The sequence below is a fragment of the Oppia nitens genome, unplaced genomic scaffold (assembly GCF_028296485.1).
Source record: "Oppia nitens isolate AA-2021 unplaced genomic scaffold, nextdenovo-longstitch-racon4-pilon3 scaffold7_pilon_pilon_pilon, whole genome shotgun sequence".
Classification (NCBI taxonomy): domain Eukaryota; kingdom Metazoa; phylum Arthropoda; class Arachnida; order Sarcoptiformes; family Oppiidae; genus Oppia; species Oppia nitens.
The window spans coordinates 1,484,238-1,510,398 of record NW_026533251.1 but is presented as its reverse complement, the minus strand read 5'-3'; the positions used below and the strand labels follow the sequence as shown (position 1 = coordinate 1,510,398).

General features: G+C 29.3%; 4 protein-coding genes across 4 annotated transcripts; 2 read left to right on the top strand and 2 right to left on the bottom strand.

Moving 5' to 3' along the window:
- The first annotated feature begins 3,616 nt into the window (after positions 1-3,616).
- Positions 3,617-7,758, top strand: LOC128963362 (reversion-inducing cysteine-rich protein with Kazal motifs-like). The gene is made up of 9 exons (XM_054309865.1): positions 3,617-3,729; positions 4,404-4,727; positions 4,990-5,360; positions 5,424-5,728; positions 5,803-6,049; positions 6,118-6,309; positions 6,375-6,561; positions 6,635-7,219; positions 7,753-7,758. The coding sequence occupies exons 1-9, from the start codon at positions 3,649-3,651 to the stop codon at positions 7,756-7,758; spliced, it is 2,298 nt and encodes a 765-aa protein (XP_054165840.1). The 5' UTR covers positions 3,617-3,648.
- A 1,073-nt stretch (positions 7,759-8,831) lies between these two features.
- On the top strand, positions 8,832-11,424 carry LOC128963477 (RCC1 and BTB domain-containing protein 2-like). The gene is made up of 2 exons (XM_054309986.1): positions 8,832-8,949; positions 9,530-11,424. The coding sequence occupies exons 1-2, from the start codon at positions 8,929-8,931 to the stop codon at positions 11,288-11,290; spliced, it is 1,782 nt and encodes a 593-aa protein (XP_054165961.1). The 5' UTR covers positions 8,832-8,928; the 3' UTR covers positions 11,291-11,424.
- Positions 11,425-11,530: 106 nt separating this feature from the next.
- LOC128963361 (procathepsin L-like) lies at positions 11,531-12,469 on the bottom strand. Its single transcript, XM_054309864.1, has 3 exons — positions 12,443-12,469; positions 12,022-12,369; positions 11,531-11,965 (listed from the first exon to the last, which is right to left on the bottom strand). The coding sequence occupies exons 1-3, from the start codon at positions 12,467-12,469 to the stop codon at positions 11,531-11,533; spliced, it is 810 nt and encodes a 269-aa protein (XP_054165839.1).
- Positions 12,470-24,800: 12,331 nt separating this feature from the next.
- LOC128963360 (crustapain-like) lies at positions 24,801-25,741 on the bottom strand. Its single transcript, XM_054309863.1, has 3 exons — positions 25,721-25,741; positions 25,294-25,644; positions 24,801-25,235 (listed from the first exon to the last, which is right to left on the bottom strand). Exons 1-3 carry the CDS (start codon positions 25,739-25,741, stop codon positions 24,801-24,803), a joined length of 807 nt encoding a protein of 268 aa, XP_054165838.1.
- Between the last annotated feature and the right edge of the window lie 420 nt (positions 25,742-26,161).

Here is a 26,161-nt window from a genome sequence, read left to right as displayed (position 1 = left end):
CATGTGTTTATCTATAAATTTTGTAAATACAAATTTAATGTTATAATATTACAAAAACAAAATAAAATTAATTACACGAATACTTCAGTAGATTAATAATATGAAAGTCTATTATAATTATAAATAATTTATTTATATGTCGTATAAATTGAGACACAGTTTTATGGATAGTATAGTGTTATATATATACCGTCTATAGACTCTATACAGAAAATACAGTAATAAACTATTACTAAATATTAGTAATTCAATTTGAAATCTAATTATTTATTTATGACTACTGATCAATACATAATAAACAAATACTGTAATATTGAGAAAACTATTGATAATGTGATTGTTTTTAGCTAATCATTATCTCTGTCTTAATGATAATTATAATTAAATTTATATAATAAGAACTTTCTCTTTCAATAAAATTACAAAATTATTTATATTTAACTCTTTATAAAGACTTAACAAATAATTTAGTTGAAAATTTCGTTGAGTTTGATTGGGTTTGTAATTAAATATTAATTATATTAAGAATTGTGTAATACTGTACTGTATTTACAAAATTTGATGAAAAATTATTTAACAAATTTACGATAAAATGCTTAAATTTATTTAACTAATATAAATATTTTTTATGTTTAAAAACAAAAAATTATAGTTTTCATTAAAAATTCAAATAGTTATTCATATATTAACATATCATTATACAAATTTTATTTTCACTACTAAAAAATACTAATTTTTTTGTTACTTGAAATAAAATTTCAAATACCGTAGAAATAATAAATCATTAATTAAATTTAATAAATTTTTTAGTATTTTATGTAATATAACTTAACATTGATAACAAATTTATGAATACCGTAAAATGGTAAAAATAAAGTTATCAATAAAAAATGATATATTATTTACACAGTAATGGACTCTAATAAACACTTTATCAATCACTCAAACTGTTCATATATTTTAATCTTAAACTTGTTTATTACATAACAAATAATTGTAGTGTTTTATCGCATTAATGCTATTATAATAAACAAATTATTACAGATTTATCCCAAAATAATGGATGGTTTGGTCATAAGTGCTGTCATTTAGCACAAACATCGACTTGTTATCAGTTATGTCTAAAAGTAATGCCAAAAAATCTGATTAATAATCAAAAATTATTTTATTAATACATAAAATTTTGTTTTAATATATATATTCATAGAATTTATATATATATATATATATATATATTGTTTATTATTTACAGTTTCAATCAATGTCACAATTGGTGAACTGTAGTGTTGATAATGAGAGACTATATCACTGTCTGATGACTAGCCATCACATCCCTGTCATTCATAGCTGTTGTACAACATATCTGTCGTCACCAGACTGTCAGCGCTCTTGTTATCGATTATTACGATCCTATTGGGACAGTAAAGCTAATAATCAAACCATTAATACTTATAATAATAATCATAATAATAATAACAACAAAAAACAAAGAAATAAGTTTATGAAACATTGCAAACAATATGATTCTGTGATTCATTGTGTTAACAATGACATCAAAATATTAAATATAAATAATGAAAATGTTGTTAACGACAATCAAACAAGTAATTAAGTTTTTTTATTGACCGAAAGTACTATTTATAATATTACTAATAAAATAATGTACAGTTTAGTATTGTATCTAAAAAATATTATGTGATATTTAACAAAATATATATTGAATATATAATTTGTTATTTTATTAAATTTACATTATTTTTAATAACTATAATATCTATTACAGTAAACATAATATTGTTGTTATACGTTGTGGTAAAACATTTATTATGAGATTTGACTGCTTGAAGGCAATTCTCAGTATGAGTTTAATGACAAAATCAAAATTCACATAATTTTCCAATACATAAATACATACACAATATACAGTATACCGTATGATATATCGATATACAGTATACCGTATGATATATCGATATACAGTATATCATAAGGTATATATATATATATATAGTATATATATATATATAGTATATATATATATATAGTATATATATATATATATATCAGGATTAAGCAAGGTTTTGGATCTTATGGGGTATAGGGTAAGGGAAATCTCGAAAAGTTTTGGGGAGTATAGGGTGGGGTTTACCTTTTTTCATTTTTTTTTAATTAAAGAGGCGGGGTCAAGTGAAAATCCCTACAAATTTTTTAAATTCCAGAATATTCCCTATAAATTATCTTATTTTTAAAACAATTTCTTAAATTACTAAAAAAACTTAAATTTTATCCAAAATTTTATAAAAACAAATTCTTCATTTTAAATGAAAAATTTAAAAATAATTATAAAAATATTAATGTTTAATTATAATTTATAATAATTATTTTAAATAATTTTCTACATGTAACAATAACTTTATTGAACAAATAGTTCATGTTTTAGTTTTTTAGTACATTTTTAAAATAAAATAATGTTATATTTAGAGAATACTTATTATTTTCCTTATTTTCTTAACAATTACAACAACAAATTACAATTGATTTATTTTGAATATAATTTTGATAATAGTTAATAATTATGCATTTAAAACATAACACATATAATTAATTTTAGAAAACATAATATGATGCATATTCTATTAATATTATCTTAAAAACACTTGTTAAATAATTAGTTTTTTAAATAGTCAATTTTTAAGTTTTATATTTTAATATTATTTTTAACTATTTTACTTATTTTTGTTTAACTATTTAATTTAATTAATCTGTTGAAAGATAATAAAATTTAATTAATAATTATAACTTATTTAATTTTTAAAACATCGTCGACTTCGGGTTTTATCCTCATTTTTAACAATTTTTTCTTTTGATCAAAAAGTCTGGAGTGGGGGTAAAATCCCAAAATCTCCATCTTAGGAGGGGGTAAACAATTGTAATATCCTATCATATACCCTTGCTTAACCCTGATATACTTATAAATTATAAGTTATAATATATAGTTATGAATACTGTAATAGTTTTTAGTTATTTGTTTTTGTTTTGCAAAGTTTTCTAATATTTTTAATTTGTTTTAGTATTCAATTATTGTTGTCATATCATCCATAAAACTCATACGAGTAGTGAGAGAGAGAGAGTGAGAGACATATATATAATCTGATATCAAATTTTTGATTGAAATTAATTTTATTAATCAAGTTTATAGTTAACTGAATTTAAAAACATAATTCTAAACAATCGTTTTCTGGGAATAATATATTTACCATTTAAACTGTCATTTCCATAAAGTTTACTTATCACTCAATTTCACGTATCATTTAAATACTACTATTCATATGACAGTAAACAATAGTAAATTTGTACTAATGCTGTATATCATAAAGTTTTATTATAAATAAATAAAAATGTTTTTTTTTATTTATTTTCATACTTCACCTTTATCTTTTAGCTTAAATTAAATAGTTATATTGATTATACATAATATTATACATAATAAATAAAATATTTATATTTAGATTGTAAAATTGATTTAAATACATTAATATCATTTAGTTTTATGCAATTTAAATAATTATTTTTTACGTTAATTTAAAAGGAGTTAAATGTTGTAATAAGTTATCGGACACTAATTGTCAAGAATTTTGTCATCAAATAATGCCGACAATAAAAAATGATTACCAATTGGTTGAAGCATTGGTTGTATTTTGTGGCCAATCTTTTAGTAATAAAAGTAATGTGAGTTAAAAAAAATTATTTAATAATTTTCTTGTTTAACACTATTTATTAATTTAAAAAGTAAAGCATATTATTGTATTAATATTATTTTTTTTAATTTTCAATTGTCTTATAGAAATATAAGATAATTATACATTTATGTAATATAGTGTCAGTAATATTGATTAAAAACATATGGCATTAAAATAATGTTTTATATTTCTCATTTAAATATATGATTGTACTGAAAAAACAAATGACTATAATTTGTTTGAATAAACAAACTATAATTTTTAAATAACAAAACAACACATTAAAATCATAAATTGTTGATTAGCTTTTTATTTAAATTTTATTGCATAAAAATTTATAACAAAATCTTTAAAAATATATTATTTAATTTAAATATCTTTTTTCTGTTCAGTTAAACAATTGTTAGTAATCAAAACATCCGTCTCTTAATTATTTTTCATATATTCAAATCAGCAAAAAAATAATAAATATTATTTTGTTTTTGAATACAACTCTATAATTTTAAATTGAGATTTTGTATTTTTTCTATTTGTGTTTTAAAAAGAAAAAAATAGTTTTAAAACTTTAAAACGTCAAATATTAAATTTGAGATAAATAAATTTCTAGTAAAAATATAATTTTAAATTTATATGACAACAATTGTTATATTTACTTAACAATAGGATGACCTGTGGCAGTGTTTACTATCACAATCAGATCCAGTGTCGGACATCAGTCCGACTCACAAATTAAATAAAAATCGTAATATAAATGCAAATAAAAAGAAAGTTAAAGGCAGTCGACGAAAGACAAGACCAGAGAGGAGACGTCCTTCAAGTGATCCAATGATGAGACTGTGGTCATCGGCACTCATGAGTTCTCATCAATCAATGACTGTCTCCCCGTCCTCTCGAAGCAAATCGCACTATAGATTGACTAAAGATTTTTCAAAATTAATGTGTTGTGCAAAAGCCTCAACTAATACATGTCGTCAGTTATGCCAAAAGGTATACAGTTTTTATTATAACTTAATTTTATTTTTCATATAATATATTATAAATAAATTTAAATATATGGTAACAAAATTGATTGCCTTACGGTATTATCAAAACATCACACATAAAAATACATTTATTTATTATGAATATTTTAAATTATCCATTGCTAATAAAAATATTTAGAATAGTATAGAATATAGTATAAAGTTTAGTAACAATATTATTATAACTATTTGATAACAAAATTTATTATTATTATATTATTTCAAAGACATGGGGCTATCATTATATGCTAAACTGGGAACAGTTTGATCGTATCTGTCGTCACTCGAGTACAGAACCACATATGAATCAGTGTTTAGATGACACAGAAGGTGTGTGTCAACCGGGATGTCAGGCACTGGAGTTTTGCCAAACATTCAACAATAGACCGGAACAGTTATATCGCAAATGTAGCGCCGAAGCGGACAGTGAGGCAAAAGATGATTACGAGACGTGGATGAGAGGTGCCGTCAAATACAATATCATTAATATTTCGGTCAAAAATGTGGCCATTTGTCAAACGGACATCTGGAAACTCATTGCTTGTACTATACATATAAAGCCGTGTCTCGATGACAGTCATTATAATAATATATGCCGGTATGTCCTCTCATTTGATAAGTATGTTGACATTTACGGTAATCATATCCTTTAAATGCTCAGATCTTCGTGTGTCGACATCATTAGTGAATGCATTGACTCAAATCATAGACCATCAACTCATCTGTCGGCTCAATCCATCTGCAACTTGATCTCAACAAATAGTTCCGACAATTGTATTGATATCCAAACTTTCCTCAAAATAAATCAAATGTCCACTAATGTAGACAATCAACAGCAGCCTAGAGATACACTTATTAATCCCTGTAATCCCAATACTTGTCTATCAAATCAGATATGTTTAGTTAATAATAATTGTCGTTTTCGTAATTGTTTGCCATTTAAATGTGTCAGCGCTTGTCATTTGGGTCTGTATTTAAAATCAACTAAAAAGTTTGTCTATTTTTTGTTATCTATAAATTACTTCTAAATTACATTAAAGGCGATTCCTCTAAATTTCGTGTGATTTCGGGAACAGCAGTAAAACTATTGAGTCCTAAGGATGACTGTCACCATCTGTGCAAATGTGGAACCAGAGGTCAACTAATCGATTGTTACAAAATATGTGATCATAAATATAGAGATAATTGTGAAATAAATACAAATAAAAATGTAACACATTTGACACAAATTGCTGTCAATGAGAGGCAATGTATTTGTTTTAATTCTCGCATTCAATGCAATAATAGGTACATTATATAAAAATAGATTTATCATTATTATTATTATTATTATTTTAAAACACCATTAACTTCAGTGCATATCATTTTTATCAACGAAGGCAATGTCTACTTAGCTGTCGTCAAGATTATTGGCCGGTTTGTGCCATTAATGGCCAGACATTTCCCAACCGGTGTTACGCCCAATGCAGTGGTTTTACAGAAGAAGAGTACGTTGAGGGTCGATGTGATACTACTATGGATTGGGTTAATCGTAGTTCAAAACAAAGGTTAACATTAAAAATTGATGAAAATTGTCATTATTTTAATAATTTATATGTCTTTTAATTTAAAGGTGTGTCAAGAAAAGTCATATATGTCTGACAGCAGATCACTGTCCACAATATGAATGTGTATCGGAACCCATTGATTGTGCTATTTTAGGCTCAAACCCTGTTTGTGATACCAATGGTGACACTCATCCTAATCTTTGTTGGCTTCTAAAGAAAAAACAAAAATTTGCTTATTATGGCCGATGTCTGGTCTGTTCATTACAATTATAGTCATTAATTACATTTAATATTTTATTTATTTATTTTATAATTATTTAAACAGTATTTTTGTTCACATTCCGGACCTGTTTGTGCTTTCAATGGACAGACCTATCAATCTGAATGTACAGCACTTTCCCATTCAGTTCCGGTCGACTATTACTCGCACTGTAATCATACCTCTGCTTGTGATGGCATTCAATGTTCGCAACAGCCAATGTGTGTGCATCCATATTATGATCACTATTTAGATTATAATTGTTGTCCATATTGTGGATCAGTTGCTAAACTGATTTACGATAAATACGCCATCCATAGGATTGACGGCAGATTCAAAGCCAACTACGCGATGACTGTCGAAGAAGTGGCAAAGCATTTGTCTTATTTGATACGTCTGTTTGGATGTCAATCATATGTCTATCTAAGTATTGATGACTATATTGTATTTATGGTAAAACCAGTGGCAATAGAGCAGTCATTGACTCAACTGGAACAATGTCATCGAGAACTGGTACGTGTAGTCACTCTTATCAATAATCAGTCACCAATTATCACTACTCAACTACCACTATCACTACTGGTTAGAGGAAAGGTATTACAATCATCACAGTATATTCAAGTAGATCTGCCATCAAATGTCACACCAATTGTTTTAAATCAAATATTTTTATTACTAGTTGTTATACAATTTTTATTTTAAAAATTAAAGTTTTCTTATAATATTGTACATAATATTCAATTAAAAAAATAAATATAACATTTTGTTAATTTTATATATCCCAGATTTTGTTAACAATTATTTTTTATTATTATTATTTTTTTAATACATCTAAATTTTAAATTATCAATACAATTAAAAACTTTTAAAAAAGTTTTTCTATTGAAAATCAATTAATCAAATTTAATTGAATAAATACTTCTAGTTTATGATTATTTTATTAAAATTACCGGTAATTTTTAAATGTCAGTCAAACTAGAAGACTATTTCTATTTAAATGCTTAACAATTAAATTTTAAAAGTTAAATCAATTGTATCTTAAGCAGGGTTTTAAGGAAATAAATGCCTTCCCTGGCAATGCCCAAATAGATGCCATAAATGCCTGGCATTTTAAATTGCTAAAAATCAAATTTATTTATAAAAATAATGTAATTTAGTGTTTTTAACATGTTAATTATATTTAGAATTAATATACTTATTTCCAAGGATATTATCTTTTAATTAAAGGTATACAAAACAACAATAAAAACAATGTTTTATAAATAAATTAGTATTATAAAATCAAAATAATGTCAATACCTAAAAATAGATGCCCAGGACATGGCAGAGGCAGGACAGGCATTTGACAAAATTGGCATCTATTGTTTGTGCCTGCCATTTTTAAAACCCTAATATTAAGTATAGTTTTAGTGACACCTATAATATTTGAATTAAACTATATTTTTGTATAATTCAATTATATAGTATTATCAACTTTTATTACAACTTTATTTCAACATAATTACATTTAATGACTAATTAGTACATTATTTACAGTTATTTATTTATTCACAAAATTTATATTTAAGACTTATCTATTATATTATAATTTAAAATGTTTTATTAGTAATTAATTTTTTAATCATTTAAACTAACTTTCAAATATCTCAGTTATAAATAAATTATATTTTTGAGTTTATATTTATTAAATTTTAATATCGTTACAAATATTAATTATATTATTAGATAAAATTTTGATTTGACATTGAAAATATATAATATGCTATTTATTTTTTAAAAAAATAATTACTACATTTAGTTTACTAAATTATCAATTTTAAAAAATAGTTTAACTAATAGTTTAAGATATTATAATAACAATAAAAAAGGATATTATGACAATTAGTATTGAATATCTATAAATTTCCATATAATTATTAGTTGTTATACATATTAAAAATTGTTATAAATTGTAGTATATATATATCATATAAGGTATGTTATACATAATATGTATTACATATATTAATAAATATATTTCAATAAATATAAACATAGTGATATTGATTTTTATTTAGAATATTCATACAAACAAATACAAAAATTTAGTATAATGTAAAAATGGTGATCACAAAAATGTACTAGTACAAAATATTTTCCAATCATTTTACAGAGCAATTAAAATTTTTTTGTTTGTTTAGTTTAATCTTTAATATAAAATAATTATTGTTTCAATTTTCAGAAACTTATTTTCAAAAGTGAGAATTTGATAACAAATAATGTGTACAAAAAAAATTATTTGCCAAACATTTTAAGCAAAACTAATGAATTTGTATTTTGTTTTTAACTATTGATTTTTTTTGCCGAAAAAATCATTTTCAATGTCCACACTCTCAGCACTGGTATGTGGTTTATATTATTTGTCATTCATTGATTTTATAATTAATAGCATAATCAATAAAACAATAAATATAAATAGCATATAACACTATTATCTACATTAGGGTTGCAAAACGTCCAGTATTTTTTAGACAATACATTATATACAAACAAATTTTTATTAGAAACTTGAATATAACAAAGTTAACTGAGTGTCCAATATATTTCAGGTATTATTTTAGATATATATATATTTATTTATTTAATGTATAGTTTTGTTAAAAAATAAATAATTTATTTAAAATAGTATGAAATGTATGTCAAGTATTTGTATTAAAACAATTTGAAAACTCTATTCATAATTGAATTAATGTATTAAAACGTAATACTATTCCGACTGTAAATCAATGCATTGCACAGTACTATCAGTCAGTATTGAAAGCACTGGTAGTTTTGACTACAGGTGTCAGTCATTCAAACTTTAACTTTAGTTTCAACTTTAGTGAAGACTTTTATTTGATTATTTGGTCAACACTTTGTCTGTTAATAACTTTGTAAGCGATGGACGATATCATTGATGTCAATAATTTTCCCGCTTTGAAGCCATTGAAGTCTAACCCGACGTTATGGTCATCCATACGATTGGTCAGTATTTTTGGATTCAACGGCACAGAAGTGATTTACGTGACCACTGACGACAAAGTGTACGGTTACGGTCCTAATCGGTTCGGGTGTCTGGGAATCGGCGTCAATGACGAAGACATCAAAATACCACAACTGAATGCTGTGTTGACCGACAAAGAAGTGACAAATTTGTTCACTGGTTTTGGTCACGTGTTAGCGTTGACGGCCAGTGGACAGTGCTATTCATGGGGCGAGAACACGATGGGACAGTTGGGTATTGGCACTTACGATTCACCCGTATGTACGCCCACTCCTGTGGTATTGTCGAGAACAGATGACTTGCAAATTGTGGCCATCAGTTGCGGTAATCGACACACACTGGCGTTGACTACCGACGGATGCGTTTATGGTTGGGGACGCAATACGTTTGGCGCCATCGGTGACCAAACATGGTGTTGGAGGCCATATCCCGTAAGAACGGCCATTGAAGAGCCGATCGCTTCGATATCGTGCGGTAAATGTCATTCTTTGGCGCTCTCAAGGACCGGACGCGTATATCTGTGGGGTTTACATGATTTCGGACAATTGGGTCGACCCATTGAGGAACGGGATTACAAGATATGCGACGACGGTCTCAAAAAAGAAAGGGCATTCAACTCGTGTCCCGAACTTATTCCCGGATTCGAGGATATAGTGATTCAAAAGGCTTGTTGTGGACCAAATCATACCATTTTATTGTCATCGAAAGGAGATGTCTATACGTTTGGTCTCAACGATTTTGGTCAAATCGGCGACGGAACGTATGAGAGTCGGGACACACCCTTTAAAATTGAAATGAACTGCAAATTCAAGGATATTGTCGCCCATTTCGATAATAACCTGACCATTGCTCTCTCCGACGATGACATACCCTATGTTTTTGGCTATAGTTTCCATAAGAAAGGAATTTGTGTTTTGACTGATCCGACCAAATGGATGACTCGTTCCTCTTTGATTGATGTCTACGCCCGGCATTCAGGCGGTTATAAATCCTATAAGACTATTATTATCGGACAAAAAGTGATGAAATCTTTGGAACAAATTAATAATAAGACCAGCGATAAAACGGAACAAATGATAACAAATACTTTATTAACAAATAAACCGTCATTTGTTGTAAAGGATTATAATATGAATCCAATGAACTATTCAAATGAAGACATTCTTCCGTCTAATGTTTTTCGCAATTATTTAATCAAATCATTTGACAATCACATGAACTTTGATTTTGAGTTTGTCTTCAATGAAAAATCAATCTATTGTCACAAAACAATACTTCAGATTAGAAACAAACAATTTTGGGACTCAATTAAAGATTCATTGGTTTATAACAATGAGGTTTATATTGAAGACAGATATAGTTATCAATCGATGCTTGCATTTATAAAGTATTTGTATTCAATTACACCTGAAGTTAATGTCGATAACTGCTATGATTTATTACGATTGGCCACACAATATCGGGAACAGGAGCTCAGACAACTGTGCTCGCAGTTTATGGAATCTGTAGTCAATTTAAAGACAGTCTCTAAGATTTACGATATGGCTGTTAATTATCAATTGCAATCTCTGGAGAGTTATTGTGAAAAGTTTGCAACAAAACACTGGAAATCTATATTTAAAAGTAAAGGCTTTGAATCAATGAGCGATACATCGGCCAGAAAACTAATTGCAGCCATTTGTAGAGTAACTGCTATATAATCAACAAATTAATTAATTATAGTTACGATAATATATTTCAATTCAATTTGTACTAAACATGTTTATAAATTATGGCATTTTTGTGATTAGATATACAGAACAATATAATGCTTTTTAGCAATTTTTTGAATATTAAAATTATATAATAAACTGTTGATTTTGTATGACTAAGATATTAAAATTTATAAAATTGTTATCAAATATTATTTCTCTAATATTTAAAAATATTTTTTAAAAACATTAAACACGAGTTATAACAGGATATGAGGCCAAAGTAGCGATAGCGCACTGGTTATGCTTATTGCGAGCCATACGTACGTAACCGTCTTCACCCCAATTCTCACCCGATGAGCTCTTAACCAACCAATAGTCTTGTTTGGTTTTTGTGTCTGTCCCGTAACCAACAACCAACACACATTGGTCTACTGTAATCAAATCCGATTTACAGTTTGGATCATCAGTTATGCCTCCCTTATAAAACCAGAAACCTTTAGGACATTGTATGCACACAGAAATTGGACCAATTGTGGCGACGGCTTCTTGTAATGCCTGTTCATCGCCTGGTTTTAATATACCGAATGCATATGCTTTACCATAAACTGTTTTGACATAATAATCGCAGTGACCTTTTGTATAATTAACACGAGGTTTATATAAAGCTTCTGTAGTTAAACCCTTTGAAAAAAATTATAATTACGGTAATTATATAATGAACGAAATAAAATGTTTACCGAAAATATAATATATTCGTATGCTTTATACGGTGTATTAGACCCGAATTCACTCGTGCAGTCAACCACTTGCTGTACCGATAGCGGCACTGTTTTACCACTATGTATAGCCAGTTGACTTTCAAATGCACCGACAGCCGAGTGTGCATAACACGTACCGTTCTCTCCCTGATCCTTGACTGGGGTCACAATACCAGCCGTACGCCAGTCAACGAAATCAGGTATTTTAGCACCACTTGGAGTGTGAGGAATAGTATGACTTGCAGATCGGGAAATACGATTTCGACCATATATTGGACTTTTTGTCGGATCAATCTTTTGAAACATTGATTTAATCTCATTTTCTCTCTAATATTTTATTCACACAATATTATAGTTTTCAATAAACAATGAATTATTATCATATTCTGAATAGACATACCATATCTGCAAACTTATTGATTGCCATATAATAAGATTCCAGACCTTTACTGTAGCGTTCATTATGTTCATTGATAACTGATTTTTGTTGATTATATATCTTAAAGTGGATCAGCTCGTCATTAACATTGTTATAATGTTTGTTATATTTTTGCTATACATATCAAATAAATTAAATATATTAATTGTTTAACAAATTATTTTATTCATATTTACTTAACAATTATTTTTATAATTACCTTAAATTCAATCCATTCTTTATTATATAAATGTGATTTACCATAGATTATAATACAAATATTTAGTAAAATAATTGCTGTTTTATAGAAAAACATTTTAAATATAACAACAAAAATAAATTTTAAAATTATTATTGAAATAATTTGTTTAATTGATTTACAGTATTTATACTGTATATTGTAACGTTTATTTATTAAGGGGTTAGTAGTAGTTTAGGTTAGATTGAAAAAATTACACAAATTTAGGGAAATAACTTTATTTTATTATATAACACTATATAAATTATACAGTACAGTTTAAAAGGTAAAAGTAGACTACCCTAAGTGTGTGTGTGTGTATGTATTATATAAGTGTTGGGTTTATATAGATTATCCAATAATATCATAGGTGGGGAGGGGCATAAAGTATATTACAATTCTTCTCAGGTACAGATAAATGTTTGTCCCTAAACATTATACATTATTTATGGACAGCATGCATAGTACTGTATATGTATATATTATTTGAATTTTGATGCCTGTATGTAAAACACGTGTTTTTTTTGAAATTGTATTTGTTTTTTTTTTATAATTATAATATATTAATTTTTTAATAATGGTTACTATTACGGTCGAAAATAATTGTAATAATAGCATACGTTATGATAGTAGTAATGGTGGTGTCGGTGGTGGTAGTAGTAGTAGTGGTATCGGTGGTGGTAGTAGTAGTATCGGTGGTGGTAGTAGTAGTGGTGGTGATGGTGTCGGTGGTAGCGGTAGTGGTGGTCGAATAACCCGAAGTGGTAACAGTGGTGGTAGTATTGGTAGTAGTAGTAGCGTCGGTGGTGGTAGTGGTAGTAGTGTCGGTGGTGGTAGTACTGGTCGACTAACCCGGAGTAGTATCGGTGGCGGTAGTAGTAGTGTAGGCGGTGGTAGTAGTAGCGTCGGTGGTGGTGTCGTTTGTAATAATACTAATTTGGTCTGTGGTCCGTCTACTAGTTCGCTGGCTACCGATTACTCGGTAAGTTCGTTGTTATTATTATTATTATTATTATTAGTATTAGTATTAGTATTAGTATTAGTATTATTATTATTATTAGTATTAGTATTATTATTATTATTATTATTATTACTTTTTTTTTACTATTATTATTATTAGCGTTATAGTTCACAATCTAGTGGTGTGTTTTTGACCGATCGCGAAAGTTTAAGACCCTATGTCCCGAGAAGGATGCGGTTGCATCTTTTTTCCGATATTAGGTATCGGATGACTAAGCGGGCGACGACAAAATATTCGCGACCCCGTCGAAATGCGGAAGGCAAATATGAAATTGATATTATTTTTGCCACAGCGGTCTACGGTAAACAGGGGCCAAAAGTGTTTGTATTTTGGTATGGTTGGCCGAATGCTACTGTTGAGGATTATGCTGAATTCTCAACTTCACCAGTATTGAAGCGATTTTACCATCCGGGTAGATACGGTAATACTGGTTCATCGGTTGGGTTACCATCTATAGATGTAGATACGGCTATCGTTTGTTCCGACGGCCATTATGGGAAGACTATGTCAATGTTTTTTCAATGGTTCATTGATATGGGGTTATTGTCACTCACACAAGGGTTTGTGAGGTAATAATTTAACAACACTTCCATTTAAAGCTATACTGTAATTATTATTTATTTATTTTTTTTTGAAGTTCCTCACCTCTGTTGGTTCAAGAATTAGAACTACAGGCATTCCGTGACATGTATAATTTGTTGGCACCTTTGCCATCAGATTATTATCTTCATGATAAAGTACTCGGATGGTCGCAGGGTTCCATACAAGTAGATCGTAGATTTAAGAAATTAGCGCCTGAATTTCGGGCGTTATTGTGTAGATCGCCCAGTACTTCCCGATATAAGGTATCGCAGGTCGTTAATCGTTATCGGCTGTGCTTTTTTGTGGTATTTAGAGTATCTGAGATAGTTGGTGGGTGCCGATCTGTTCATTCCGGTCTTCTGATTTCTGAGAAATTGCCAACGGATTTAGTAACATGTATAGTAGTTATTGATTGTTTGTTTTTTTTTGCTTTTGTTTTTATTTGATTTGTTTTTTTTTTTAGTCACGTATTATGACCCGCTACCCAAGGTTTCGGCTACGATTAGGTTACCAGAAGTTGTACGCATTGCTATCATTAGTTGTGGTCGTAATAGTTTGGGTAAAGGGATTGTCCGTCGTATTTATGGATGCCAGTCAACGGCAGATGATTGTCTACTGCGTACATTTTCGTTGTTAGCTTTTTTGTGTGACAATTTTGATTTTATAAATACTTTTGATACTTATTTTAGCAATTGTATAACAAATAAATACGTATAAAATGTGTTTTTTTTTGTTTTATAAATAAAATAATTTAACTAGAATATTAATGGTTTGATACTTAAAACTAAAAATTTATTATACCGAAACTTATATGCATTAATATCTAATTATTTTTATATTTTGTAAAAATAAAATATTATATATATATATATTATAATTAAATGATAATTGTTTTTGTTATCGGATCCGGACACCAACTGCACGGTCTCCGATTATTTTTATATTTTGTATAAATAAAATATTATGTATATATATTATAATTAAATGATAATTGTTTTTGTTATCGGATCCGGACACCAACTGCACGGTCTCCGATTATTTTTATATTTTGTATAAATAAAATATTATGTATATATATTATAATTAAATGATAATTGTTTTTGTTATCGGATCCGGACACCAACTGCACGGTCTCCGATTATTTTTATATTTTGTATAAATAAAATATTATGTATATATATTATAATTAAATGATAATTGTTTTTGTTATCGGATCCGGACACCAACTGCACGGTCTCCGATTATTTTTATATATATTGTATAAATAAAATATTATGTATATATATTATAATTAAATGATAATTGTTTTTGTTATCGGATCCGGACACCAACTGCACGGTCTCCGATTATTTTTATATTTTGTATAAATAAAATATTATGTATATATATTATAATTAAATGATAATTGTTTTTGTTATCGGATCCGGACACCAACTGCACGGTCTCCGATTATTTTTATATTTTGTAAAAATAAAATATTATGTATATATATTATAATTAAATGATAATTGTTTTTGTTATCGGATCCGGACACCAACTGCACGGTCTCCGATTATTTTTATATTTTGTATAAATAAAATATGTATATATATTATAATTAAATGATAATTGTTTTTGTTATCGGATCCGGACACCAACTGCACGGTCTCCGATTATTTTTATATTTTGTATAAATAAAATATTATGTATATATATTATAATTAAATGATAATTGTTTTTGTTATCGGATCCGGACACCAACTGCACGGTCTCCGATTATTTTTATATTTTGTATAAATAAAATATTATGTATATATATTATAATTAAATGATAATTGGTTATTCTGTATTAGTGGTTTCGTTCTCGATGTAAGGAGGAGGAATTAGTGAATTTAATTCATTAAATGGATTCCTATGCTGTGAATCGAATACCATATTTTTCAGTGCCCAGTCCCGTTCCTGTTTCATCTTATTAAACTTTTGTAACATTATAGCTAACATTATTAATAATACAATAATTAAAATACTAAATATGTCCTCTATATATGTTATACGAAATATCTTATTTATATTTAACCATGATTTTTTATTAATGAGTTCTAGTCTGATTAGTTTGCATTGCTTATCATGATAACAATTCATAGGTGTGTAGTCGGAAATGCTTTCCTCATTTGGTAATTTAATAGTCATACCGGGATTACTTAGTAATTGTTCAGATACTAATCCTCTTTTCCAATTGTTGCCTATTTGCGTTATGACATTTTTAATCATTATTAATTTGGTTGCAACCGTTGACAGACTTAATCCTATTAAGTTCCGAGTGTTGTTAGTATTATAAGCGTAGTTCATCTCTTGTCTATCGATCGTATTTTGAAATAGTTCTATATCAAATGATTTAGCTAATTTAGGAGCTATGCAAAATTGCTGTATCGGATCAATAAATGCATCACTAAATCTACGTTCACACCATGATTTTTCAAAACTTGAATAATTAGTTAAGCTATTACTATCGCATGGATTTTGATATTTTATATTCAAAGATATAATGTTACTATCGTAGGAAACGCTCACATTTATTAAACAAAATAATGTAGTTAAAAGTAACGTTTTTTGTCCTCTGATTTTTGTACGTTTAGTAGTAATTGGTTTAATACTATCTATTTCTATAACTTTATCATCGTTATCTTCTTCTGTTTCTAATTTGCTCATTTGTATTGTATCATTGATGTCACTTGTGTTAGATAATTTGTAAGAATTTTTATTTTTGAAATATTTGTATATAAAAATACTACACAATGTTAAGATTATTAGATATAGAAACAATTCATAGTAATTAATTGTATCTTTATTGTAATTATAATATCTTCGAGTGTTTAATGATAACATTTCTCTATTAACTTCTGTAGTTAATTTTTCAAAATCAAAGTTATGTAAGTCAGGCATAATGTGAAAATTTATTCTCTGAGAAACTGATGGTTTTAAATCAATTTCGCTTTGTACTACTATTTGTTTTGCTTGATAGTTATATTTATCGATTTTGAATGAAGCAGTGTTAGGTAATGCGAAGACAAAATTTGGACATTTTATTGTTTTATTATAGATAGTGATATTAAGAGTATTACAGTAAATGAGATTTTGATCTCTTTGGGATTTTATTTGAACTATGTTTTCTACGCTTATTTCTCCTATATTTTCGCATTTGTCTAATTTCCACAGGCTTTGAGTTATGTTATCTATACCATGTATAGTACAAGTATCTGTTGAAGGAACTACAAATAAGTTTTGCATATTGTCTGATGTTTTTGGCATTAGTAAGACACAGTCATTGCTCTGATCGTATATTATATCTGAAGGACCGTCATATCTAATACTACATAACAATTTAGAATCATTAGATTTTTCATACAAAATAAATGGATCAGAGTATAACATTGTAGTATTAGATTCCAAGACTTTCATATCAAAAACTAATGACACTATTCTTGACTGTTCATCAATCAGACATTCTTTGGGTTCGGCTAATGAGAAATCGCACCGATCTGTGCATGGCAATGTAAAATTAAACACATCCAATATTTTGGGATTTACTTTATTCTGTCCCCAATGCCTACTTATTTCTATCAATTTTTCCTGTGTTACGGCAAATTTAGAAGCAAGGTTAGAAACTAATATCATAAATGATGGCAGTTTTTCGTGAAAAAATATTTTAACTGTTTCTTTAAAATTTCTTATATCGTATCCCATTGTCTCTATCTCTTTTTGTAGTAAACCTATTATTCTATTTAGTTTTTCTGTATTTTGTTCTAAATTAGCCATATTTTCTACTAGTTTCTGATTAATTTCTTTAAGATCGTTTATTGCAACTTTATTATTTCTATTTTGTACTATTGAATAAGCTGAGATACCTACAGTTGTCGATACGGATACTAAAAATACTGCTAATAATGCTACTGCTGTTATCGCTATGCGTTTGTTTCGATTTTTAATTAATTCGTTCAATGGTATTTCATACGGGCTTTTACAAAACTTTTTTAAAGGGGATACAAAATCTGTATACATTTGTTTTTGACACCATTCATACAACTCTTTGTTACCTTCTGGAATGAAAGTTTTAACATTAAATATCTCGCACGGGCTCTCATAGTGGGCCGTTAATAATACACGGTTAACTCCAGTAACAATAGGTTTTTTAGAAACTCTCCAGATTAGAGGGTTCATTTTTTGTAATGATGCCTCCGTATTAGATAGGGAAAAACATAATAATAATGATAAAACTAACAGATCAAATATTTGTTTAGGTTTTCTAATCCTCGACGACCGTCTAATTACTGGTGGTTCCGAGCTCTGATTTGACATTCCCGTGTCCATTGCTATTAGTTCATTGTTGTGTATTGTTTTATCTTCATTATAATCGTAAATTATTGTGCTATCGTCGCTACTGTTTTGATCCACTGATACTATAATAGTATTAGAGTCTGAACTTTCGTCAGTTAAGTCGACTACAGACTTATACGCCATAATTTCTAGCCTTGAAATCAATTCCTCGCGATCTGTATAGGGTTTAACTCGGCTTACATGTACCGTGTCTAACAATTTTCGCTTACCCTCCTTAGTTTCTATTTCAATAGTAACTCCATTATGGTTAATCTTAGTGATAGTAAATGGGCCATGAAAATAATGTAGTAGTTTTGATGTCTTTTTTGGTATTTGATTGGGGTATAATATCATTACTTTCTGTCCTATGTTATAAACTGTCTCTTTGTGTCTTTTATCATAATATTTTTTATTACGCTTTGCTGCTTTATTAATGCTTTCAGTAACATTTTTGTTCATGAAATTAATATTGTCCTGAATTGATTTAAGATACTGAACTTCATTTTCGTAACCTACTAAAGGATTTAGATATTTTCTATCAATGGGAAGGATCGGGTCTCTGCCGTACATTAGTTTATATGGGGTGAATCCAGTAGTGGCATTGATTGAGCAATTGTAAGTAAATGTTACCCACTTTAAGTTTTTATCCCAGTTTGTATGATTTTTATTTACGTAAGCTGATATCATTTTTGCTAATGTTTGATTAAATCTTTCGGTTAACCCATTAGTCTGAGGATGATAAGCGGTGGTTGTCACGTGCTTAATAGATAGCTCCTTATATAATTTTTGAGAAAATTTGGCTGTGAATTGAGTTCCCCGATCACTAAGTAAGGTGTTTATACTGCCAAATTGACAAATTATTTCCTCTATTAAAAAATAGGCGACTATTTCTTTGGTTGCTTCTGTTGCTGCTCTCGTAATAACCCATTTTGTGAAATAATCAGTTGCAACCAATATATGCATGTTTTTATTATCTTCGGATGCTTTGAATGGGCCTAAAAAATCTATTCCCATTAAATCTAATGGTGTATCCCGTATTATTGGAATCATAAGGCCGGCAGTGGGAACTAATGGTTTTTTCTTTGTCTGACAGTCTATGCAAGAATGCACATAATCTGTTATGTCATTTTTCATATTTTTCCAATAATACCTATTTGTTATTTTATTGTATGTCTTTTCTATTCCTAAATGACCACCGCCTTGAGGGTAATCGTGATATAAGTAAAGCACTTCAAGTATTTTAATAATAGGCAAACATAAAACTAGTTTAGGTTCACTACCTTTTGTTAATTTCTTATATAATACATTATTATTTAAAGTGTAAGTTTTACATAAGGTTGTATTAATTTCTCTTTTGAGAGTTTTATAAATAGATGACCAGTAATAGTCATTCTTTTGCATTTCAGCCATTTCAATATCTGGAATTGAATACATATCTGGGACTACTCTCAAGCTATGACAATGCATGTCTAGATTGTCTTCTAATATCTCTGCTTGGTTGACCGGATGTCTAGACAAAGCATCCGCTACTTTATTCAGTGACCCTTTTCTATATTCTATTGTGTAATCAAACTCAGACATATGCAGTGCCCAGCGCTCAAGTCGACTGTTGAGACTTTTCTTTTCTTTAAGCCATTTCAATGCTAAACAGTCTGTAACTATTTTGAATGTTATACCCATTAAATATATGTGACATTTTTGTGTGGTTTTTATGATCGCTAAGCATTCTATCTCAGGTATACTGTAATTTTTTTTAGAGTTATGCAGTAGCCAACTCTGATGACAAAATGGCTTTAATTTATTGTCGATTTTATGATACAATGTACCCGCAATACCAATAAGACTACCATCTGTGTGAACTTCAATAGGGAGTTTATTGTTAAAATGCACTAAAATAGGAGCATTGCATAACAAGTTTTTGAGGTTTTCAAAGGCTAACTGTTGTTCGGGTCCCCAATAGAATACTCTCCCTATATCACACTTTCTCACTCTAATGTGGGATACCGGAGTATTTATATCTTTATCGCGGACTTTCTTTGTTAAACGCGTGAGGGGCTCTGCTATTTTTGCAAAATCCTTTATTGATCGCCTATAAAATCCGGCAAAACCTATGAATGACCTAATCTCTTTTATAGTGTTAGGTCTTGGGTATTGTGCGACACATTTGACCTTTTCTGGGTCTGTCTGTATACCATCTGCTGATATTACATAACCTAAGAACCCGATACTTAATTGCCCAAAATAACATTTAGTGGGCTTCAATGTGACACCAGATGTTCGTAAACATTCAAAAATTTTATTTAAATGATTTAAATGCTCTTCAAAGGTCTCTGAGAAAATTACACCATCATCAAAGTAAACTATAATAATTTTTCCCACTAGTTGACCATAAATTTTATGCATAGCTCGCATAAAAAAACTCGGTGCTTGCTTTATACCAAATGGTAATCTATTGAATGTATACAAGCCGTCCTCCGTCCTGAATGCTAGCATTTCTTTAATGGTTGGTTCTACTTCGAACTGCATGTAACCGTTATTTTGATCTATTATAGTAAAATATTTCGCTTTATTAAAAGACCTTAGACACGACTGGACATCTGGTATGGGAAATACATCATCAACTGTTATATCGTTTAGTTTTCTATAGTCTACACATAATCTCTTTTCTGGGTTTCCTTTAGAATCTAATGATTTTTTATTTATTAATACAACTGGAAAGCCGTAAGGACTGCTACAGGGCTCTACTATTTTTTGATCCACCCAATTATTTATTATGTCATTTATTATATTTTTGTTATATTCGCAATACGGACTTGGTGTCATTTTTATAGGATTTTGGTTAATGTCTTTAAGTTTGAGAGGGAATTTAGCTATTTTGCATAAACCTAACTTATTTTTATCAAAGGCAAATATGTCTATGTAAGACTCTAATAATTCATTAAGTTTTATCTGTTGTGACATGGTTAGATCAGTACCTATATTGAAATTTGAATTTATTCCCTTATCTTTGTTTTTCAATATACCTCTTATGGGTTTAAGTGTTTGATTAAGATGGTCATTAATTAGATAATCAAAATGTTTGCGCTCTTTATCAACCACGTGTCTATAGATTTCGTTTGTATAATATACCTCCTTATAGGGACATTCGTTAATGACGTGATTTACTGAATTACAGTAATAACAATCAAATGGTTTTAATGTCGTATTAGATGCTTTTGCTTTTGATTTATACGTATTGTTTACAGTATTTTCAAAATTAATTTCTGAATCATTTTCGAGACAACAATTCATATAGAACTCATCGCGTGAGTTATCCGTATTTGTATAATTGATTATATTGTAATTAACAGTATTACCAGTAAGGTCTGATTGATAAGATTTTTCAGAATCATTGTATTGGGTGTCATTATATATACAATTAAATTCCTTTGACAGAGGATTGAACAATTCAGCCCAGGACAGTGTCTTATCGCCACAATTAATTACTAGATTAGCTTTGAGTGCAAAATTATTTCCTAATAATAGTTTGAATGGCAATTCCGTAACTACTGACAATTTTAAACTAATTATTTTGGTAATTTCGCCAATTGATAGCATAACATTTAGGTCTGTTTCTCCGATAACGTCTACCGGTTTACCGTTAACTGCCTTTAAATCTTTTGATTGTTTTCGTCTATATTCGATGTTAAGTTTTTGGCACATTTTATCGCTAATAAGTGATACTTCAGAACCAGTATCTATTAATGCGTTTACAATTTTATTTTGTACACTTACTTCATGACATATTAGATTGTGATTTAGCAATGAATCACTAGAGATTGAATTTAAATCCTGAGTTAAACTATTAACATAACGTCTCTGTGGACATTCTCGCGCGTAGTGACCGACTTTCCCGCAAACATAGCATACAATCTCACCGTTAATCGACCGTGAGTTGCTACGCTGGCGAGCAATGTCAAACTCTACATGTTTGCGTTCGATCGTTTGACTTTCCGTCGCATTGGGATCCGGTCGGGAAAGATCGGTTAGTTCCCGGCTTTTTACATATGGGGAAGATGGAGGTGTTTGTGCTCTCCGTTCATTAGGCCGATTTTCGTTACTACTACCTGGTCTGCTGCTCGAGGATTCCCTACTATTAGGGTTACTGTATCGTCGCTCTTGGGGATTGAATCTACTGTAATTAACATTTTTATTGTTATACTGATCAGTGGGCTGATAGGATCTAAACCGGTCCTTATCCAGACGTGGATTTAATCTACTAAATCTGTTATAATTTGTATTGTTTATACGTTCTATTCGTCTTCCAAATCTATCGTAATTATTATACTGATTATCTCTTGAGTGACTTTGTTTGTTAAGTTTTACTATAACTTCATCTAGTTGTTTACTAAGTTTTCTTATATCATTATTTTGTACACTACGTGAATCCTGTTGTCTATGTGCTTGCAAACCTGATTTAGTTTTGCATTTCTGAATATTTCGCGCATTTTGTCTCAATATTTCTATGTTATTGTTATCAAATTGATAAATCCTATCTTTGATATCATCGATAAAACCCTCACAAATGTAATCAATTTGGTCTGCGACCGGCATTTGTTGTTGATATTCTAGACAATAAAGTAATTTATCTGTAATGTACTGATCAACCTCTTCAATTAAACCTTGTTTTCTGTTTTCCATTTTCTTTCTCAAAGAATGAGATCTATCTCTTGGCAAATGATAATTAATGAACGCTTGGCGCAAATTTGTCCAGTTTGTCGGTGCGGCGTCACCGGCTAACCGGATATATAATTTATACCAATTTTTTGCTTTGCCCGTCAAGAATTGATTAAAATTAAGAAAACGTTTCGCGTCATCCCACCCTTTTAAAGTAGTGGCGTCAACAAAATCGGTGACCCACTCTTCGGCATTGTCATCTATGTCGCCCGAATAACTTGTGATTCGGAGATTACCTAATGTAGACAGACCACCACTGACTACTTCATTAACAACGGCTCGTATATCCTGCATGGATATCGTTTCCTGATTCTCGCTATTTTCGGATCCTATTATAGATAATGGCATCTTTGCTCATATCCTTAATTTTTTTTTTTTGAAATAACAATTTAATGTATCGATATACCTACTCGCAATCAATACTTTACTTAAATTAATTTGTACTTTTTAGTACCGACCACTGTCTACCTACTCGTAGAAACAGTGTTATTTTATTTAGACACAATTAGTGCTTGCGCTATGCTATGCCCACCTCCCCGCAGCTAGCGTTTTATTGGTCTGACGACACCTTCTCGTGTCCTTCTCGCAGTTTATTATATTAATTTAATAATTATTAAATGAAAATTTTGATGATAGTCACTATTTGATGCTATCATACGCTTACCCTCTGGCTGTGGCGTTCCTGTTCGCGTCGTAGACCTACCACTGGTCTTCCTTTGGTGACGGTTGTCCTCCCGAAGTGGTGACGCCTTACGCGTTGACCACTCGTTCTCGAGGTGTCCAATCCCGCCGGAAGGCCAAGTTAAGTTGGTAGGTCTCGGTAGGACCTCCAGATGTAACGTTTATTTATTAAGGGGTTAGTAGTAGTTTAGGTTAGATTGAAAAAATTACACAAATTTAGGGAAATAACTTTATTTTATTATATAACACTATATAAATTATACAGTACAGTTTAAAAGGTAAAAGTAGACTACCCTAAGTGTGTGTGTGTGTATGTATTATATAAGTGTTGGGTTTATATAGATTATCCAATAATATCATAGGTGGGGAGGGGCATAAAGTATATTACAATATCATATACAGTATATGGCAATAAATGTATTAGTCATATACACTTAAAATTACTTTTTCCTTATCTTTCCATTTAATTAAATAAAAGTTTTTTATTTTAATTATGATTCACAAATAATACAGTATATAGTAATTAGAAAACAATACAATCTATTGAAGTATAATTATAATCATAGGATTATGGTTTTATCACAAATAAAGCTTAATTATTAGTTATTTTTCAAAATGTTGTATTATTAATATTATTATTATTATTAGCAATAAATTTTAGTCCTACATTGAATTTTTTTTTTAAATTATACTTAACATTACAATATTTATTAACACAATTAATCTCTAAATTTTTTAATCTTTATAAATTAGACGGGAGTTACCACAGGATATGAGGCCATCGTAGCGATAGCGCACTGATTATGCTTATTGCGAGCCATACGTATGTAACCGTTTTCACCCCAGTGCTGACCCACTGAGTTTTTAACCAACCAATAATCTTGTTTGCTTTTTGTGTCTGTCCCGTAACCAACAACCAACACACAGTGATCTGTTTTAGTCAACTCCGAGTGACAATTCGGATCATCAATTATGCCTCCCTTGTAATACCAGAAACCTTTAGGACATTGTATGCACACAGAAATTGGACCGATAGTGGCGATAGCCTCTTGCAATGCCTGTTCATCGCCCGGTTTGACGATACCATATGAATAAGATTTACCATATATTGCTTTGCCATCGCTATCACATTGTCCTCTTGTATAGTTAACACGGGGTTGATATAAAGCTTCTGTAGTTAAACCCTTAATAAAAATTCATAAATTCAATATTGAATTGTAAGTTATAAACAAAAACATTTACCCCAATAATAGTTATATATTCATATGCCTTATACGGAAAATTAATCCCATATTCAGTGGTGCAGTCAACCACTTGCTGTACCGATAGCGGTACTGTTTTACCAGTATGTATGGCCAGTTGACTTTCAAATGAACCAACAGCCGCGTGTGCCCAACACGAACCGTTTACTATCTGGTCTCTGACTGGTGTTACTATACCAGCCGTACGCCAGTCCACAAAATCGGGTATTTTAGCACCGCTTGAAATATTTGTAATAATATGTGTAGCGATTTGAGGATTACATAAACCGATATTTTGTTGAGTTGTTGTCGGATTAATCTTTTGAAACATTGATTTAATCTCATCTTTTGTCTAACATTTTAAAAAATACAATTTTATAGTTTTTAATAAATAATTAACTACTTTAGCATATTCTGAATAGTCATACCATTAGAATAGAAGCTCCCATTTGAGTTGTGAAAATAAACTTTTATTAAAATTTTATGCTCCGTCAGGTGCTGACCCTGGCGAATTTATCATAAACTAAAAGCCATTTACTGTATATAAGCTATGCATATACTATACAGAATATTAACAGTAATGCTGGTATACTGTATAGTATATCTAATGTATAGGTAGTCTATTTGTACAGTATATATGTATGCGTTGTGGAGAGCAATATTTAGTACGTACTAAAATGTATGCTGCATAACCAATGCATATACTGTACAGTATATCAATAGTATGGATAGTCTGTTTGATTGATATGTATAATATTTAGTACGTACTTAAATGTTTAGTACGTACTAAAATGTATGATACGTAAGCAATGCATATACTGTACTGTATATCAATAGTATGGATAGTCTGTTTGATTGATTGATTGTAT

What these genes read in the sequence shown, in the direction of transcription:
- LOC128963362 (XM_054309865.1), top strand. Translation starts at nt 3,649, where the DNA reads ATGCCGACAATAAAAAATGATTACCAATTGGTTGAAGCATTGGTTGTA. An exon ending in CTTTTAGTAATAAAAGTAAT is followed by an intron (nt 3,730 to 4,403) that starts GTGAGTTAAAAA and finishes ACTTAACAATAG; the next exon opens with GATGACCTGTGGCAGTGTTT. An exon ending in CTTATTATGGCCGATGTCTG is followed by an intron (nt 6,562 to 6,634) that starts GTCTGTTCATTA and finishes TTATTTAAACAG; the next exon opens with TATTTTTGTTCACATTCCGG.
- LOC128963477 (XM_054309986.1), top strand. Translation starts at nt 8,929, where the DNA reads ATGTCCACACTCTCAGCACTG. An exon ending in TGTCCACACTCTCAGCACTG is followed by an intron (nt 8,950 to 9,529) that starts GTATGTGGTTTA and finishes CCCGCTTTGAAG; the next exon opens with CCATTGAAGTCTAACCCGAC.
- LOC128963361 (XM_054309864.1), bottom strand. Translation starts at nt 12,469, where the DNA reads ATGGCAATCAATAAGTTTGCAGATATG. An exon ending in TCAATAAGTTTGCAGATATG is followed by an intron (nt 12,370 to 12,442) that starts GTATGTCTATTC and finishes ATAAAATATTAG; the next exon opens with AGAGAAAATGAGATTAAATC. An exon ending in ACGAATATATTATATTTTCG is followed by an intron (nt 11,966 to 12,021) that starts GTAAACATTTTA and finishes TTTTTTTCAAAG; the next exon opens with GGTTTAACTACAGAAGCTTT.
- LOC128963360 (XM_054309863.1), bottom strand. Translation starts at nt 25,741, where the DNA reads ATGGGAGCTTCTATTCTAATG. An exon ending in TGGGAGCTTCTATTCTAATG is followed by an intron (nt 25,645 to 25,720) that starts GTATGACTATTC and finishes TTAAAATGTTAG; the next exon opens with ACAAAAGATGAGATTAAATC. An exon ending in AATATATAACTATTATTGGG is followed by an intron (nt 25,236 to 25,293) that starts GTAAATGTTTTT and finishes ATTTTTATTAAG; the next exon opens with GGTTTAACTACAGAAGCTTT.